Source organism: Culex quinquefasciatus, chromosome 1, assembly GCF_015732765.1.
Source record: "Culex quinquefasciatus strain JHB chromosome 1, VPISU_Cqui_1.0_pri_paternal, whole genome shotgun sequence".
Classification (NCBI taxonomy): Eukaryota; Metazoa; Arthropoda; class Insecta; order Diptera; family Culicidae; genus Culex; species Culex quinquefasciatus.
In genome coordinates, this window is record NC_051861.1 from 107,981,833 (window position 1) to 107,995,857 (window position 14,025).

Below are 14,025 nucleotides of genomic sequence, written 5' to 3' on the forward strand. Positions count from 1 at the left end.
GTAAATTTCAGCAAAAGTTCAAATTTTTGATAAAAAGTGGACCTACTTTTAGTGCCACAGTCTCGACCCCAGTACTTTTTCGTTGGAAAACTACCGGTAGACACATGCCGTCCACTTTGTCAAAAACTGGCATAAGAATCCCGAGCGCCACCGACGGACTTCACACGAACTATCGAGCTGTCAAGCAGAGAACAGAAGAAAAATTAAGAGCTGTCACAAACTCGTGTGAAACGGACGTGTTCGACAAGTTCGAAGCAAGTTTCTTTTCAAAAATTACAAATTGAATGGAATTAGAATCGAGTCCTTAACCTGCCAAACATCCGATAATTTCCACCTCATGAAAAGCTACCCTGTCGATGTTGATCTCGGTGATGCCCTCGAGAGCTCTTGTCGAGTGTCAGTTTTTCCAACAGCTTGCTTGCATGTTGATTCCTTAAGTTCTATAAAGTTAAATAAATTTAAAATCCATAAGTTCCATACCCCCCCCCCCTCTCCCCCCTACTGCATTACGGTAATAAAAGAACGCTCCCTAAAGGTTAGTACGCTGATCGGAAGGAAAGGGGTCAAGAAATGGCTTTACGAACAGCAGAACAAAAGAGAGGGAGTGATTTCTTGGGGCTTTTCTTCACCCTCTCTGGCTTGCTTTAGCTGCCGCTGCTGCCCATTTGATTTTTTTCTTGACCGGTTTCTTCCGAAGTGCGTATACCGCTTAATGTAAGGTATGCACTTCGGAAGAAACCGGTCAAGAAAAATTTCAAATGGGAAGCAGCGGCAGCGCAAGCAAGTCAGAGAGGGTGAAGAAAAGCCCCAAGAAATCGCTCCCTCTCCTTTGTTCTGCTGTTCGTAAAGCTGTTTCTTGACCCCTTTTCTTCCGATCTGCAGACTAGCCTTAAACAATGAAATTGTAGCAAATTTAGGCAGGATAACAATAAGAAATCGGCATAACAAAACTTCTAAAATTTCAAAAAATTAAAAAAAGTTTTTTTTATTAATTTAAAAAAATATTGTTTTTTTTATTTAAAAAATGGAGGAGGGGCAAAAATAAAATTGAAAAATTCTAAAATTTTATGAAAATTAAAGTTTAATCAACTAAAAACCAGTTAAAATGCATTTTTCTGCGTTTATAATCATATTTAGTATGTTTGCAAACAAATATTACTGCTATGGCAAAAGTAACTTACTCTTGAAATAAAAGGTGGTCAAAATTTGCTACATTGAAAGTTTTTATTTCATGTTTTGAAAATAAAAACTTTTACTGCTACAGTTTTTGAAAATCTCATTGCTAATTAAACTGTATAATTTCATTCATTTTGTCGTTCTCGTGTAAACGTGTACGCCTAAGTTCAAAATGTAAACAAATGTTTAGGTGATTCCGGTGGTTAGTGAGTGGTGGTCCACGGTCGCAGCCAAGACTTGGACGAGGAAACATCGAAGGAGGATGGTTCGAGTGCGGAACAAGGTTGGGAGATTAGGGGAAAGTTGGTTTTCAAAAGGATAAGGCCAGCTTCCTGCAGAGCCTGCAGCTCTCGCTGCAGCTGTTTCACGACCGGAAAGGGTAAGAAGAGAACTTGGGTTGTCGAAAATCGGAGGTCGAGATGTGGTATTGCACTAGTTGGATCCGACGGAAGAGGAGGACGACGAGAAGCGGCATAATCGGAGATGGTCAGCTCAGATGTCCCACTCGGTGCCGGCCGGCCGTTCCAACCATCAGCAGCCGGAAGTGATGGGGAACAGTGTGGGATGTCCTGCGAGTTGTATAAGTTTTCTGAGTATGATAAGTTGATTTGGTCGCTTTTGTCACCGTTACTTCTCGATCACCGTTTGCACCCGAATGTTCAACAAGAGCAAACACCCGCTGAAGGTGGATCGATGCTCATTACGGTTGTGTTGGCACACGCCGGAGTTTTCACTGAAGGACATGTTCGAAACATCCCGAAGAACAGTTTGCAGCGTTTGAAGGTTAGGCGAAATTTGACTTTCGAAAAATACAAGAACAGGCCAGCTTCCTGCAGGACCTGCAGCTATTTCACGAACGGAATGGGTAAGAAGGAAACTTAAGTGTTTTGCGAGGTTTGTGATTGACTTTATTTCTTTCTGTAGGACGCCGTTTATGCGGTTGCCAAAGATCCGGTACGTGGATTTGCACCAGTTGTATTCGGTTGTGGTGGCCTGGGGTGGGTGGTTGAAGGTCAATTCCCGCAAGGACTGAGACGAGAGCATCGAAGAGATAGCGCTGCCGAAGCGTTGCGTGAACAACAAGATTGCGATGAAGCAGATTTACACTCGGTTTTTGGACAAGAACGAACAAGTTAAGGGGTTATAAACATGTAAATTGAGGAAAAAATCAGAGATTGGTATGAGCACACATTTAAACTTTTTTAAATCTGTTTTCAGGGTATTAAAATATACATTTTTATCTGTTTACAAAACAAATTTGAGGACATTTGGTTGTATCATTGCCGAGATATAGCTAATTGAAGTTAGCAGTTTCGAAAAACGGGTGCCACGATATCTCAACCATATGACCATATCGGCTCAAAATTTTGGTGAAGACTCGTTAATCGTGTGCATGACGAAGGCGGATTTTCAAAAAGTTTATTTGAAAAAAAGATAAAAATATTTTTGTGTTTTTCATATAAAAAATTGTCAGTTTTTGATTTTTGTATTTTTTTTAAACCAAAATTTCAAAATCGGGCTTCGTCATGCACACGGGATATGTCTTAAGAGTCTTCACCTCAAATTTCAGTCAATTTGGTCCATCCCATCTCGAGATATCGTGGCACCCGTAAATCAACTAGGTGCTTAGAGAAAAAAGCTCGCAAAGTTTGACAGTCCGCTTTGCGCATGGCAAAATTTTGAGTTTAAATCGGCTCTAACTCAGTTTATTCAAGAAATATCTTCATGAAACTTTCAGGAGTGATTGAAAATCATCTTTTCAGAATATTCAATAAATTTTCTGAATTATGAAATTTTACGATTTCTTACATGTATGTAACCCCTTAATTTTCACGGTGATGAGAAGAATCCAACGGAAAAGGAGGACGACAAGAAGCGGTATAATCGAAGATGGTCTGTCTGTACGAAATGCCGTTGGTCCTGGATCTGTCATACCCGTATTTCTTCCAGAAGTAGGAACGAAAACCGACGCATCTGGAAAACCGAAGAAGTTACTACACCCTTACCAAAAATCATGATTTTTTGAGTTCCAAATCCCACTATTCATACGATTTTTTGAGTTCAGGTACTACAACCATAAAAATGGTTATATGGGTTAAACTGAAAAAATCGTATGAAAAGTGGGATTTGGAACTCAAAAAGTCATGATTTTTGGTAAGGGTGTAGTGAGTATTGAGAATGCGTTCAATGTCAAGCCGACTTTGGGAACTACTTGTTCTGGTACTTCATTTAGCAGCCGGGTAACGCCGACTACCCTTCCCGAATCAACGGCCAACTCATCCATTGCTGTCGTGCTCCAAAATGAAGGCCGCGATGTTGCTGCCTAACGAAACGCCCATCTGTAACCTGCTCAGCCTGGGGTCTTCGGACGTGACCGGTGGCGTACCGTAAGAATCGGTACAGCTTGGACACGGAAGTCAAATTTTGCGAAAATCATCACTGTCATGTTGAATGTTTTTGTTCCAGAAATGCATGGTAGTATCAAAAACTTTCTAACTTTTAAATTAAAAAGTTTGAACGTCGTCGGTTTGAACTTTCTACAAACATTCACCAACGCTAACTTTTAATCCAGCGAACGATCTTTTCAAATTGGGTCCTAAAATGAAGCTTAGATTTCTAATATTATTGTTTACAGTGATAAAGCTTATTTTTCTGAGTACAATGACCCTTTGTACGACCACAAAGAGTTTAAAATGGATTTTTAAATCAATTTTGAAAAATTAACCTCGCGGTCCTTCTTGACAGAAAAGCTCTTACTTGACAGCTCGTTTCAAGGGGACCATAGTTGATCCATCTGCCTGTGTGGATCAATCGGACCGCGCACAGGACTCACAATCCAGAGGTCGCTGGTTCGAATCCCGAGGCGGACGCAAAAAATTCTAAGTGTAAATATAGGTATTCGGTGCCCTCTCCCCGTGCCATACCTTCACACTTAGGAGACCCGGGAGGCGGAGTCTTGTCGCAAAAAGAACGATACACACCTGTGGAACCGTTGACGAAACCGCAAGGTTTAAGAGGGCCACATTATAAGGTGTTACGTCGATTCCGTTTTCATAGTTGATCCATCGAAAAAATGTTGTCTTGTCATTATTTTTTTTTTTTTGCATTAAAATGAAAAAAAGTGATCAGAAATGGTTTTTGATCGTGTTTTTTACCGTTGTACATAAAAATTTACATAGGGCTTTTTCTTTGAGTGTGTTTAACAGTTTTGAAGATATTCATGTAATGAGATAATATTATTTAGTTGTCATTCTAAATTTAGCGTGTTGATTTTCGATGACTTTTTCAAATTATACCAGTTTAGTACAATCTTGCGCTCGAGTCCAGCCCTGCGCCTGCCACCGTGACATTTAGTACAGCAAGTTGGACAGTTCAGTTTAGGCGCAATTTTCCCGGCTGTCGGTGGGACGCTGACTACAAAAATAAAAACAGAAAAAAATAATAATCAGCAAAAGTAGTTGCAAAAAAAATATCGCCCCGAAATGTCCGCACAAAGTGTTAAAATCGTCATCCCGGTGGAATCCAGTGCAGAGCAGGAGGTAGTGAGTAGATTCCTGGGAGGGGAGACGGGAGCTTCCTAGGTTAGGTCGTTTTGTTTTTCATTGTTAACGTCTCTTCGGTGGTGGCCATCGCGAATTTGTCTTCTTCCTTTCAGGAGCACCAACGAAACTCGCGCAAGATGCTAAAGGAGGTTCAGAACAGTTCCGCCATGAACAAGGAAAATGTCATCAAGTCGGTGTTGGGCTCGAAGCTGCCGGCCTTCATGGCCCACAAGGAGCTGGCCAAAAAGACACTGTTGTAAGTCGTTGATTCCGTTTGTGAGTTCTGGGAAGTAGCAAAAATCTCTTACTTTCAGTGTCGACCCGGCGGAGGCCGCCATCGAGCTGAAGCGCAAAAAGATGGTCCAGTCCCAGTCGAGCCAGACGTCGCCGGAGAAGGCGTCCGGCTCGAAGCCGACCATCACCGAGGAGGACCTGACCTCAGTCGAAGGTCCCAGCCAGCAGTACTGGGAGGTGCTGGCCGAGAAGCGACGCGCCGCCCTCGAGGAGTCCCTCTCGGAGAACATGGACCTGTACGAGAAGCTTTCGTCGCTCGAGGAGGAACTCAGCACGTCCAAGCAGATGCTGCAGGAGTCGCGCAATCTCGTCGAAGTGCTGACCGAGCTGCTGCAGGAGGGCGAAGCCGAGAAGGAGGAAGCCGCTGCGGTTGGGAAGCACGGCGGCGGAGCCAGCTTGGAGGACGACAGTGGCGTCGTGCCGGAAGTTCCGAGCGACGACGACGACGATTCGCTGTGAGTTGGAAACTCTATCTTTATTTTTTTGTAAATAGTTGAATTTGAACGATTCTCAGGATTGTTAAAAGCTGCTCACTGCCAGACCTTCATTCATTCAAACATTAATAACTATTACCATCACCTTTTCATCTCATCATCTCATTTTTTACGAATATTTTGTGTTTTGAACAGAAGAATGTTTTCACGTTTACTTTTTTTCCTCCAAAAAGGATCGTTGTTAGGTTTAGTTTTGCGTGACGAATACAATACAAGGCGTTGTAGTTCTTACTTTCACAATTTTAAGCAAAGCCATTCAAAAAAAAGGGCAAAGATTAATAATGAACATGCAGTTAATGCCTTCATGGATGGACTGTTTGTCTACACTTTTTTCTTTGGTTCATAAAAATTTGTTTTGCTTGAATTGAAATCTATGCATTTAAATATATTTTTTGTGAGTGTAAATTGCACGATGTCTATATTGATTTACAGAAAAATGTTGAGAACTATCCTGAATGAAACAAAAAGCACTTTTCGTGTTTGTTTGTGTTTGCCAAACCAGCAAACAAGACAAAATCTTGGGCAAAATGTATGCAGACTGACGTTTCTTTAAACAAATCCAGGCAAACCGTCAAAAAACTAAAAACTTTAATTCTTTGTCATATTGGTCATGTGTAACATAACTACCACCACTTTTTTTTTCTAAGAGCACCCAGTCAGTTCCATTCGAATTTTGAAACGGAATTCGATCCAAATCAGATACGAATTCCAAAGGTCTGTATGGGACTTCGGAAATCCCGTATTTTTTTTTTTCATTTTCTTGTTTTAAACATAAAATTCGAGTTCTACGACCCCATTTTAGTTAAATTTGAATTGTTGGTTGCCTGTTAAAAAATAAGATGCATTTTTTCAACATTACATCACCGCCATTATGGCCGCCATCTTGGATTTAAAAATTAGAATTTTTTTTTCGATTATTCAAAGTTTCGATTATTCGAAGTGCATTTTTTCTGAGGCCTTCGGATAATCGAGTCTGGACTGTACATATATTGCAGCAAATTAGGGGAAATATACTCATTTTAAGCCTAAGTGCATCTCCAGCGCTGGTAGAAGCAAATCAAATTTGCACCAGAAGTCAACCCCACCCCGGATTTCACTTTGCTACCCACTCAGCGCGTTCCGTTTGAATTCCGTTTAGAATTCCACTTGAGCGAAAAAAGTTCGATTCGAATTCTAAACAGTGTTCGTTTTAGATTCTAAACCGCATTCCGTTTCAAACGCAACAACCGGTTCCGTTTGAGTTTTCGCCGCAAATCGGTTCAAGTGGAGTTGAAACGGAATCGAAGCGGAATTGACGGGTTGGTTTTGACAGCTTCTTCTTCTTCTTCTTCTTGTTTTTACTTGTTGGTTTTCTTTTTTTGTTTCGGTTGAATCCAAAGTTAATTGGAATTCAACCAGAGAGGTTGATTAATGTTTTTTGCACGATTCAATGATTTTTTCATAAATTTTATTTAAATTCCTTGTTTAATAAACGACCCACCCGAACCCAGACCCCCAGTCCTCAATTTTTTTATTAGCCATTTAAAATAAACAAAGCACTGACAGTTTGTATTCCCCGTGGCAATCCAAAACGTCGTGATTCTTGATGGCCCCGGTCAATCCTTCGGATCTCTTACCACTGCCATCGCCCTGCAGCTCCATCAGCTTGACCAGATCGAAGCGGCTTGTTGGCAACCTGGGCCGGATTTAGCGAAACAAACTGGATGTTGGAATCTGCCTTCTGGAAACATTGTGGACCGGCGGTGGCACCACCCGGTTGTACGTCTGGTACGGCGCCTGCGTCACAAACACGGCCGACCGCCCTGGGTGGCGTCCTGCGGGGGCAGCAAAACTCCCGGTGAATTTCCCAAAACGTGTAGCTGGGTAGAGGTAGACCGCTGCTTTCTACGACGAAGATGACGAATTTCCTCCCGCAACGCAGGTTGGCGTGTTCTTGGCGTGAGCGTGAGGCGGGGCGTCTACTTCGGTTGCTTCCGACTTGCTGCCGCTACTTTCCATCATGCTCATGTCTGCTGCGGACGCGAATGATGCCGGACGATTCCTGCTTATGGCCACTGCAGCGGTGAGAGGACGATCCTGAGGATCGTACTTTACAGCATGATGCTTCGGCGTATCGTTATCCCCGTCGCTTTCACCCTCCGTCACACAGGCCATCGACGTCGACGTGAACGCCATCTGTCTCAATCTGGACGACAACGGAGAGGGCTTGATGGCGGTGGAATAGCTTGATCCTCCTTCCGTCGGTACTGGTTCCTCAAGGACATTCCACGGCTGCTGCCGCACGTGCACGTTGACATTTGACCCGTGTCCCCACTTCCGGATCCGACTGCGGCAGGTTTGCGCTCCTTTACCTTCGGTCCCTTGCAAGTGGGACCAGAGCATCCACGGGGTTCAAATTCTTCGTCGTTTTGCTCTTGGCCGATGGTGCCGCAGTTTTTCAAAACTACCGGATTTTCTGCGGCCTGAGCTCTATCCTCCAACCGTCGTAGCAGCTCCCGGCCTGAACAGCCTCTCAGCTTCCGTCTCTGTCGGAAGACAAAAAAAAGTGTTATTCAATAACGAAAAAAGTGGAACATTTTTTCACCTACCTGTCTAGCTATTCACAAAATTTACGACTGCCACGCAAATTTCAATCAAAAAGGCCTACCGCGATTGCACGTGTACGCAAGAACGAAAAAAAAAATAAACAGGATCTAACATGTCATAATCCATTTCCATTAAGCAGGGCCCCGGCGATGGCCTGATATGAGCTACCGAACAACATGGGCAATATGGCGTCGTTTGTTTACAAACATGAGAATGTTTGTGGACGAACCGAAAAATTTACTTTTTTGTAAAAAATTCTATAACCATTGTGCAATAACATTAAGTCTTACAAAACAGACACAATTTCGTTAAATTCTAGACCACAATTTGTTTTATTATTATTTTCAGGGTGGCCACTCAAGTCGGGAAATCGGGAAAGTCGGGAAAAAGTCGGGAATTCGCCAAAATCCACCAAAAATCGGGAAAAAGTCGGGAATTTATGATTTTTTGTCAAAAAGTCGGGAAAAGTCGGGAATACTGAGCATACTTGATTGAAAATTATTTTTTAACTCTTGAATAACTTTGTAATATTTTGTAAAATTTTCAAATTGAATTCACTCATTTCTGCTTTAGTAACCTACTTTAAATTTAAGGTTCTTTTCACTATTTCAATATATTTGAGTATAGAAAAGCTGTTAAAGGCATTCAAAATCTTAATGAATATTGGAGTCTTAGACAATTTTTTTTATAATATTTTTTATGAATCAAATAATCGCTTTATTTTTTGTTGATCAAAAAAGAGGTGAAGTTAATGAAAAACTAAAATAAAAATAGAACATAATGGCCAGCTTAGAATTATGATTCTATTTCATTTTGTCACTTAATTGGATATTTGGTAACAGATTCCAACTTGAGTTTGGCAATGGTTTTTTTGGTGAATATTTTTAATTGTTTAACTAAATTCATTTAGTAATTTAAAATATTTTTTTTTTCAAATGTTGCCCTTGACCTTTTTTTGTGAGTATGGCTAAATTACCTACCATAGATAAAGCTTGATTTTCAGTTTTCGGAAAACCTAAATATCGAATAAAATCCAAAATTGAAAAACTTTTTTACGTTTTGGAAACATAAAGAAAAAATTTAAATTGCAAAAAAAAATCCAAGAAATTTTTTGTTATTGCTAAATTGTTTAAAAAAATTGTTTCTTCAATTATTTTGCTTAAAATAAGTGGGAAAACATAAAATCATATCAAACTTAATTTTCATGGGAAAAACAGTTAAATACTGACCACTAGATAAATTGAAATTGATTAGAAAATTTAATATAAAAAAATACAAAATTAAAATTTTAAATTTTATGAATTTCTTGACATTTTTCTAAATCCTTTGAATGAATAATAACAGCAATTATGTTTCAATCATTCTTTGATTTAAAATGATGATGAAGTTTTGAAAAATTGGAACGCTATTTTATGTTCAGTTATCTTTAACTTTTTGTCATTTTCAGTTGAAACTATACGTTTGCCAATTTAAAAAATAATATGGAAGTTATAAGTATTGTTGAACTTTCGATTATTTTTTCAAAGACTAATTGTTTGTGTTTCTACTCTGAATCATAATAATGAAATTACATTTTTGAAGTGTTTTTAATTTATTGTTTAGTTTTTTCTACAAAAAATGCCTATATTTGGATTTTTTTAAATCATTGTGATTTTTTTTTCGCTGGTTAATATTGACTGTTCTTATAGAAAGTTTTTTGTTTGAAATCATTCTTTAGATAAGAAATGCCCAATAATTTGAGCATTCTGGAAAAGTCTGGAAAAAGTCGGGAAAAAGTCGGGAATTTGAAAATGGAATTTGAGTGGTCACCCTGTATTTTTCAATTTAAACCGCTTTATCGCGATTCTGATCAAGATTGCACATCAAATCATCGTGCCTTAAGTGTATCTTTAGTTTTCACATCGATTCGCTGTAGATTCGTGTTTAAATTTTGAAATTTAGCATAATTTAAAATTAGTTGCAAAATTCTCTACTTCAGCCATGTGCAACAATTTCCACATCACCCATGCGGGAAACCGATAATGGGGTAATTCATGCGTTCCAAACTGTCAAAATTCCAAAACGTCATTGCCAATCTTCGGTTCGCTGCTTTTGTTCGCGTTTGAAGTTTCGGGCCGAGACTCTGCCATTAAGCAAAATCATGACGTTTGGTTAAACAGACAACAACAAAACCGATTCGACCAGAGTCTCGGCCCGAAACTTCAAACGCGAACAAAAGCAGCGAACCGAAGATTGGCAATGACGTTTTGGTCTAGAATTTAACGAAATTGTGTCTGTTTTGTAAGACTTAATGTTATTGCACAATGGTTATAGAATTTTTTACAAAAAAGTAAATTTTTCGGTTCGTCCACAAACATTCTCATGTTTGTAAACAAACGACGCCATATTGCCCATGTTGTTCGGTAGCTCATATCAGGCCATCGCCGGGGCCCTGGATTCGACGAAACGCGGCGAAATGTCATCGAGGCTCCGCTGTACACCGCCAGGTGTCGCCCTAGTGCAAAAACGGTTAAACGGAATCGAAACGGAGTCCAACCGGAGATTCCGCTTAGAAAATTTCGAAGCAATTTTCGAAACGGAATTCGAAGCGGAATGAACCCGTCATGCGGAAAACGATTTGATTGGGATTGAGGTTTTGCAGCGCGACTGCGTTTCAAATGTAGGTGGCGCCAAAATGAGGTTACTTGCCTAAAGTCGTATGCCTTTCTGTCGATTAAAGAACAAAATCGCTTATTTCTCATGATTCCCTGCATCAATCTTCATGAAACTAGTTGCAAAAGACGAGAAAAATTTTTTGCTTTCAAATAATGAACATCAACTTTTGGGCGCGCAACAATTTGTGACCTTTTTCTTTAAAAAACATGTTTTGGAACACGAAAAATGAGTTTCCCCGTATATATCAATGAAATAAACCGTTATATAATTGATAACAGATGTGTTAACGTATATTCAACAATTTGTATTGATTTTTGACAGACTTTCTTGCCAAATAGTCCAAATTACTATCTTTTTCTAAATCTACAGTTTTCTCATAGAAAAATCAAACAAATATTGGAAAGTTATACACCAAATTGTTGGAAATAATTTTTCTCATCCGAATCCGGCATAAGTTTTATAAAAATGTTGATTAGGAAGGAAAAAACACATTTTTTCTAAAAATCATAGGTTTACGCTATTTGTTCATAGGTGGCGACATGTGTCTTTTAGCTTTGCTGCAAATTCTCTATACCTGGTATTCAGCCTGTTTGCTGCCGCATCATTATGCACGGAAAAATCGACTTAAGTATTAAAAAAATAGAATCAGAAAAAAATAAATGTTAAAAGTTAAAAAATTAAAAAAATACAAATTAGTGAATTTAAAAAAATTAAAAAGTTAGAAAACTTAGAAAATTATAAAAATTTAGCAAATCTAAAAAATTATAAAATTAAAAAAAAAATTAACAAAATTTAATAAAGATTTAAAAAAATAAAAAGATTGAAAAAAAAAAATTACAATCTTAAAAATGGTAATAAACTAAAAAACAAATTAAAAAATTATTATTCTCAACTTTATTTTTTATGTTATTTTTTTTAAATTGTTAATTCTATTTTTTTAAACTTCAAGAAGTTTGAAAATTAAAAAAAAAATAAAAATATAATGTAAAAAAAAAATTTAAAATATTTAAGAAAATAAAAAAAAACAGTGATTATCAAAAAGAAACAAAAAATTAAATAAAAAATTAAAATTAAAAAAAAAAAACAAATAATTAAAAAAATAAATGAAATAAAAACCTCAAAATTCTAAAAAAAAAAAAAAAATAGAAACAATAAAAAAATATTTAAAACTAAAAAAAACTAAAATTAATTAAGACATAAAAACAGAAGGCCGATGCAAATACAGCAGTTGTTCGGTAACTGGGCTGAGAACGTAGCCCAGTCACCGAATATTGCTCGTTAACTGGGCTGAACAAAACATAACGAGGGGACCACCGATGCATAATATTTTCCAGATGAATTATAAAAATAAAAGTTACTCAAATTTATTTACAATGCTTACTTTTCATATTTCTTAAATTGTAACTTGAAATTAAACAAATGTTTGAAAAAAGTTTTTTTATTTATTGAATATGATTTTTGCATCCATTAACCCCTCGGTCATTTTGGTTTGTTTTGGTTTTTTTTAAGTTTGGCTGCTTTTTAACTGGGCTACGGCCCAGTTATCGAACGCCCAGTTAAAAAGCAGCCCAGTTAAACAACGCCCAGTTACCGAACAACTACTGTATTTTTCAAAGTTTTTGACCTTCGACTTTGGCCTGAGTTGAGACAAAAAAAAATATAAATATTGTAATAACAAGCTATTGTTTCAACATTTACATGGAAAAAGTGTTTTAAAATGCATTTTACATAAAATTTAAATAAAATTTGTATCAGCCTAGAAAACTCGTAAAAAATAGGAGCTTGAAAAAAATTATAAAATTGACGAAAATATAAATTTAAAAACTAAAATCTAGGCTTTTTTGAAAACGTCCTATAATCAAATGTTAACATTTAGTGTATCCCGCTTAATCCGATGGAGGTGTGAGACGGACATACTCAATGTTTGCATTTGTTTACAGGGCATAATCAAAAGAAGGCTAAACATCAATAAATAAATAAAGGATTTTTTTTTCAAAAATAGGACGAAAAAAAAACAAATTTAAAATGATTCTTCTAAGTCTTTAACAAATTAAAACAGATAAAAAAACCAATCAATTTGATAAACCTAATTTTGAATTTTTGATTATTTTTAAATTTTACAATTGGGTACTAAAGCCCTATGCCAATTTTTATGTACAACGGTAAATAACACGATTAAAAACAATTTCTGATCACTTTTTTTATTTTAATGCAAAACATTTTTTTGACTAGACAACATTTTTTCGATGGATCAACTATGGTCCCCTTGGAACGAGCTGTCAAGTAGGAGCTTTTCTGTCAAGAAGGACCGCGAGGTTAATTTTTCAAAATTGATTTAAAAATCCATTTTAAACTCTTTGTGGTCGTACAAAGGGTCATTGTACTCAGAAAAATAAGCTTTATCGCTGTGAACAATAATATCAGCAATCTAAGCTTCATTTTAGGACCCAATTGTGGTACTTTTTGATTTTTCTAAATTTTGGAATTTTTGTCCATGTTTGCTCTCCCCAACCCCCCCAACCAGAGCAGACATCCAAAAATCTCCAAAACACGCATTCAAAACTTTGCTCCCGGCTTGCCGGTACTTGTCGGGTATCAGAAAATGAATACCCGACGTTGATTTTTCGCAGAAATCTTTGACAGAGCAAGGAGTCAGACTTTTCGTGTCAGGCAAGAAAAAGAGGCGGTCCTCACCAGTAGGATCGGTAAATTTGAAGAAGTTATAGCGTGACAATGTGTTACGTGCAAAGCCAGGCAGTTTGTGCAAGTACGCTCAAACCAGAACGACGGGAAAAGATAGCACGACGCCGTCGAACTGTACCTTTTCTTCTCGCGAGAAAGGGGAACGTTATCGTCCAGTGCACCGTGACGTGACGCAATGTTCGAACTGCTTGCAGTTTGGGCACGGTAGAAGGAACGGCTTTATCAAGAGTCGTTGTGCAACCTGCGGAGGTGAGCACAAAACTCAAGCTTGCCAACGCAATCAACGAGAACATCGAAAGCGAAATGCTTCAACTGTGGTGGCAATCATTCGACGAAGAATCGGAGCTGAGTTTGTAGGAATTCGACAGCAAAACACCACCAGCATTCACGGACGTGAATTTTCCTGCTTCGGCGTCTATAGGAGCGGGGTCTGTTCGGGTGGTTCCAAATCTGCATCCGTTGCCGTTGAAACGCATGTGTGAAATCATACCCTAAATTGGGTAGCTCCGAAAGATATAATTCAATGACATCAAATGGGCTTGCTATGAACGTGTAAACATTGTTTACATCTCCCG

The 14,025-nt window shown here is 38.1% G+C and overlaps 2 protein-coding genes across 3 annotated transcripts; one reads left to right on the plus strand and one right to left on the minus strand.

Moving 5' to 3' along the window:
• The first annotated feature begins 4,530 nt into the window (after positions 1 to 4,530).
• On the plus strand, positions 4,531 to 5,876 carry LOC6036963. 2 transcript variants are annotated; one of them, XM_001846878.2, is made up of 3 exons: positions 4,531 to 4,718; positions 4,832 to 4,974; positions 5,033 to 5,876. In XM_001846878.2, exons 1-3 carry the CDS (start codon positions 4,659 to 4,661, stop codon positions 5,469 to 5,471), a joined length of 642 nt encoding a protein of 213 aa, XP_001846930.2. In that variant the 5' UTR covers positions 4,531 to 4,658; the 3' UTR covers positions 5,472 to 5,876. The 2 variants fall into 2 exon arrangements, with proteins under 2 accessions (XP_001846930.2, XP_038105062.1); XM_038249134.1 differs by having other exon boundaries at positions 4,531 to 4,715.
• A 1,115-nt stretch (positions 5,877 to 6,991) lies between these two features.
• Positions 6,992 to 8,291, minus strand: LOC6036964. Its single transcript, XM_038249135.1, has 2 exons — positions 8,095 to 8,291; positions 6,992 to 8,031 (listed from the first exon to the last, which is right to left on the minus strand). Exon 2 carries the CDS (start codon positions 7,886 to 7,888, stop codon positions 7,391 to 7,393), a length of 498 nt encoding a protein of 165 aa, XP_038105063.1. The 5' UTR covers positions 7,889 to 8,031; positions 8,095 to 8,291; the 3' UTR covers positions 6,992 to 7,390.
• Positions 8,292 to 14,025: the final 5,734 nt, after the last annotated feature.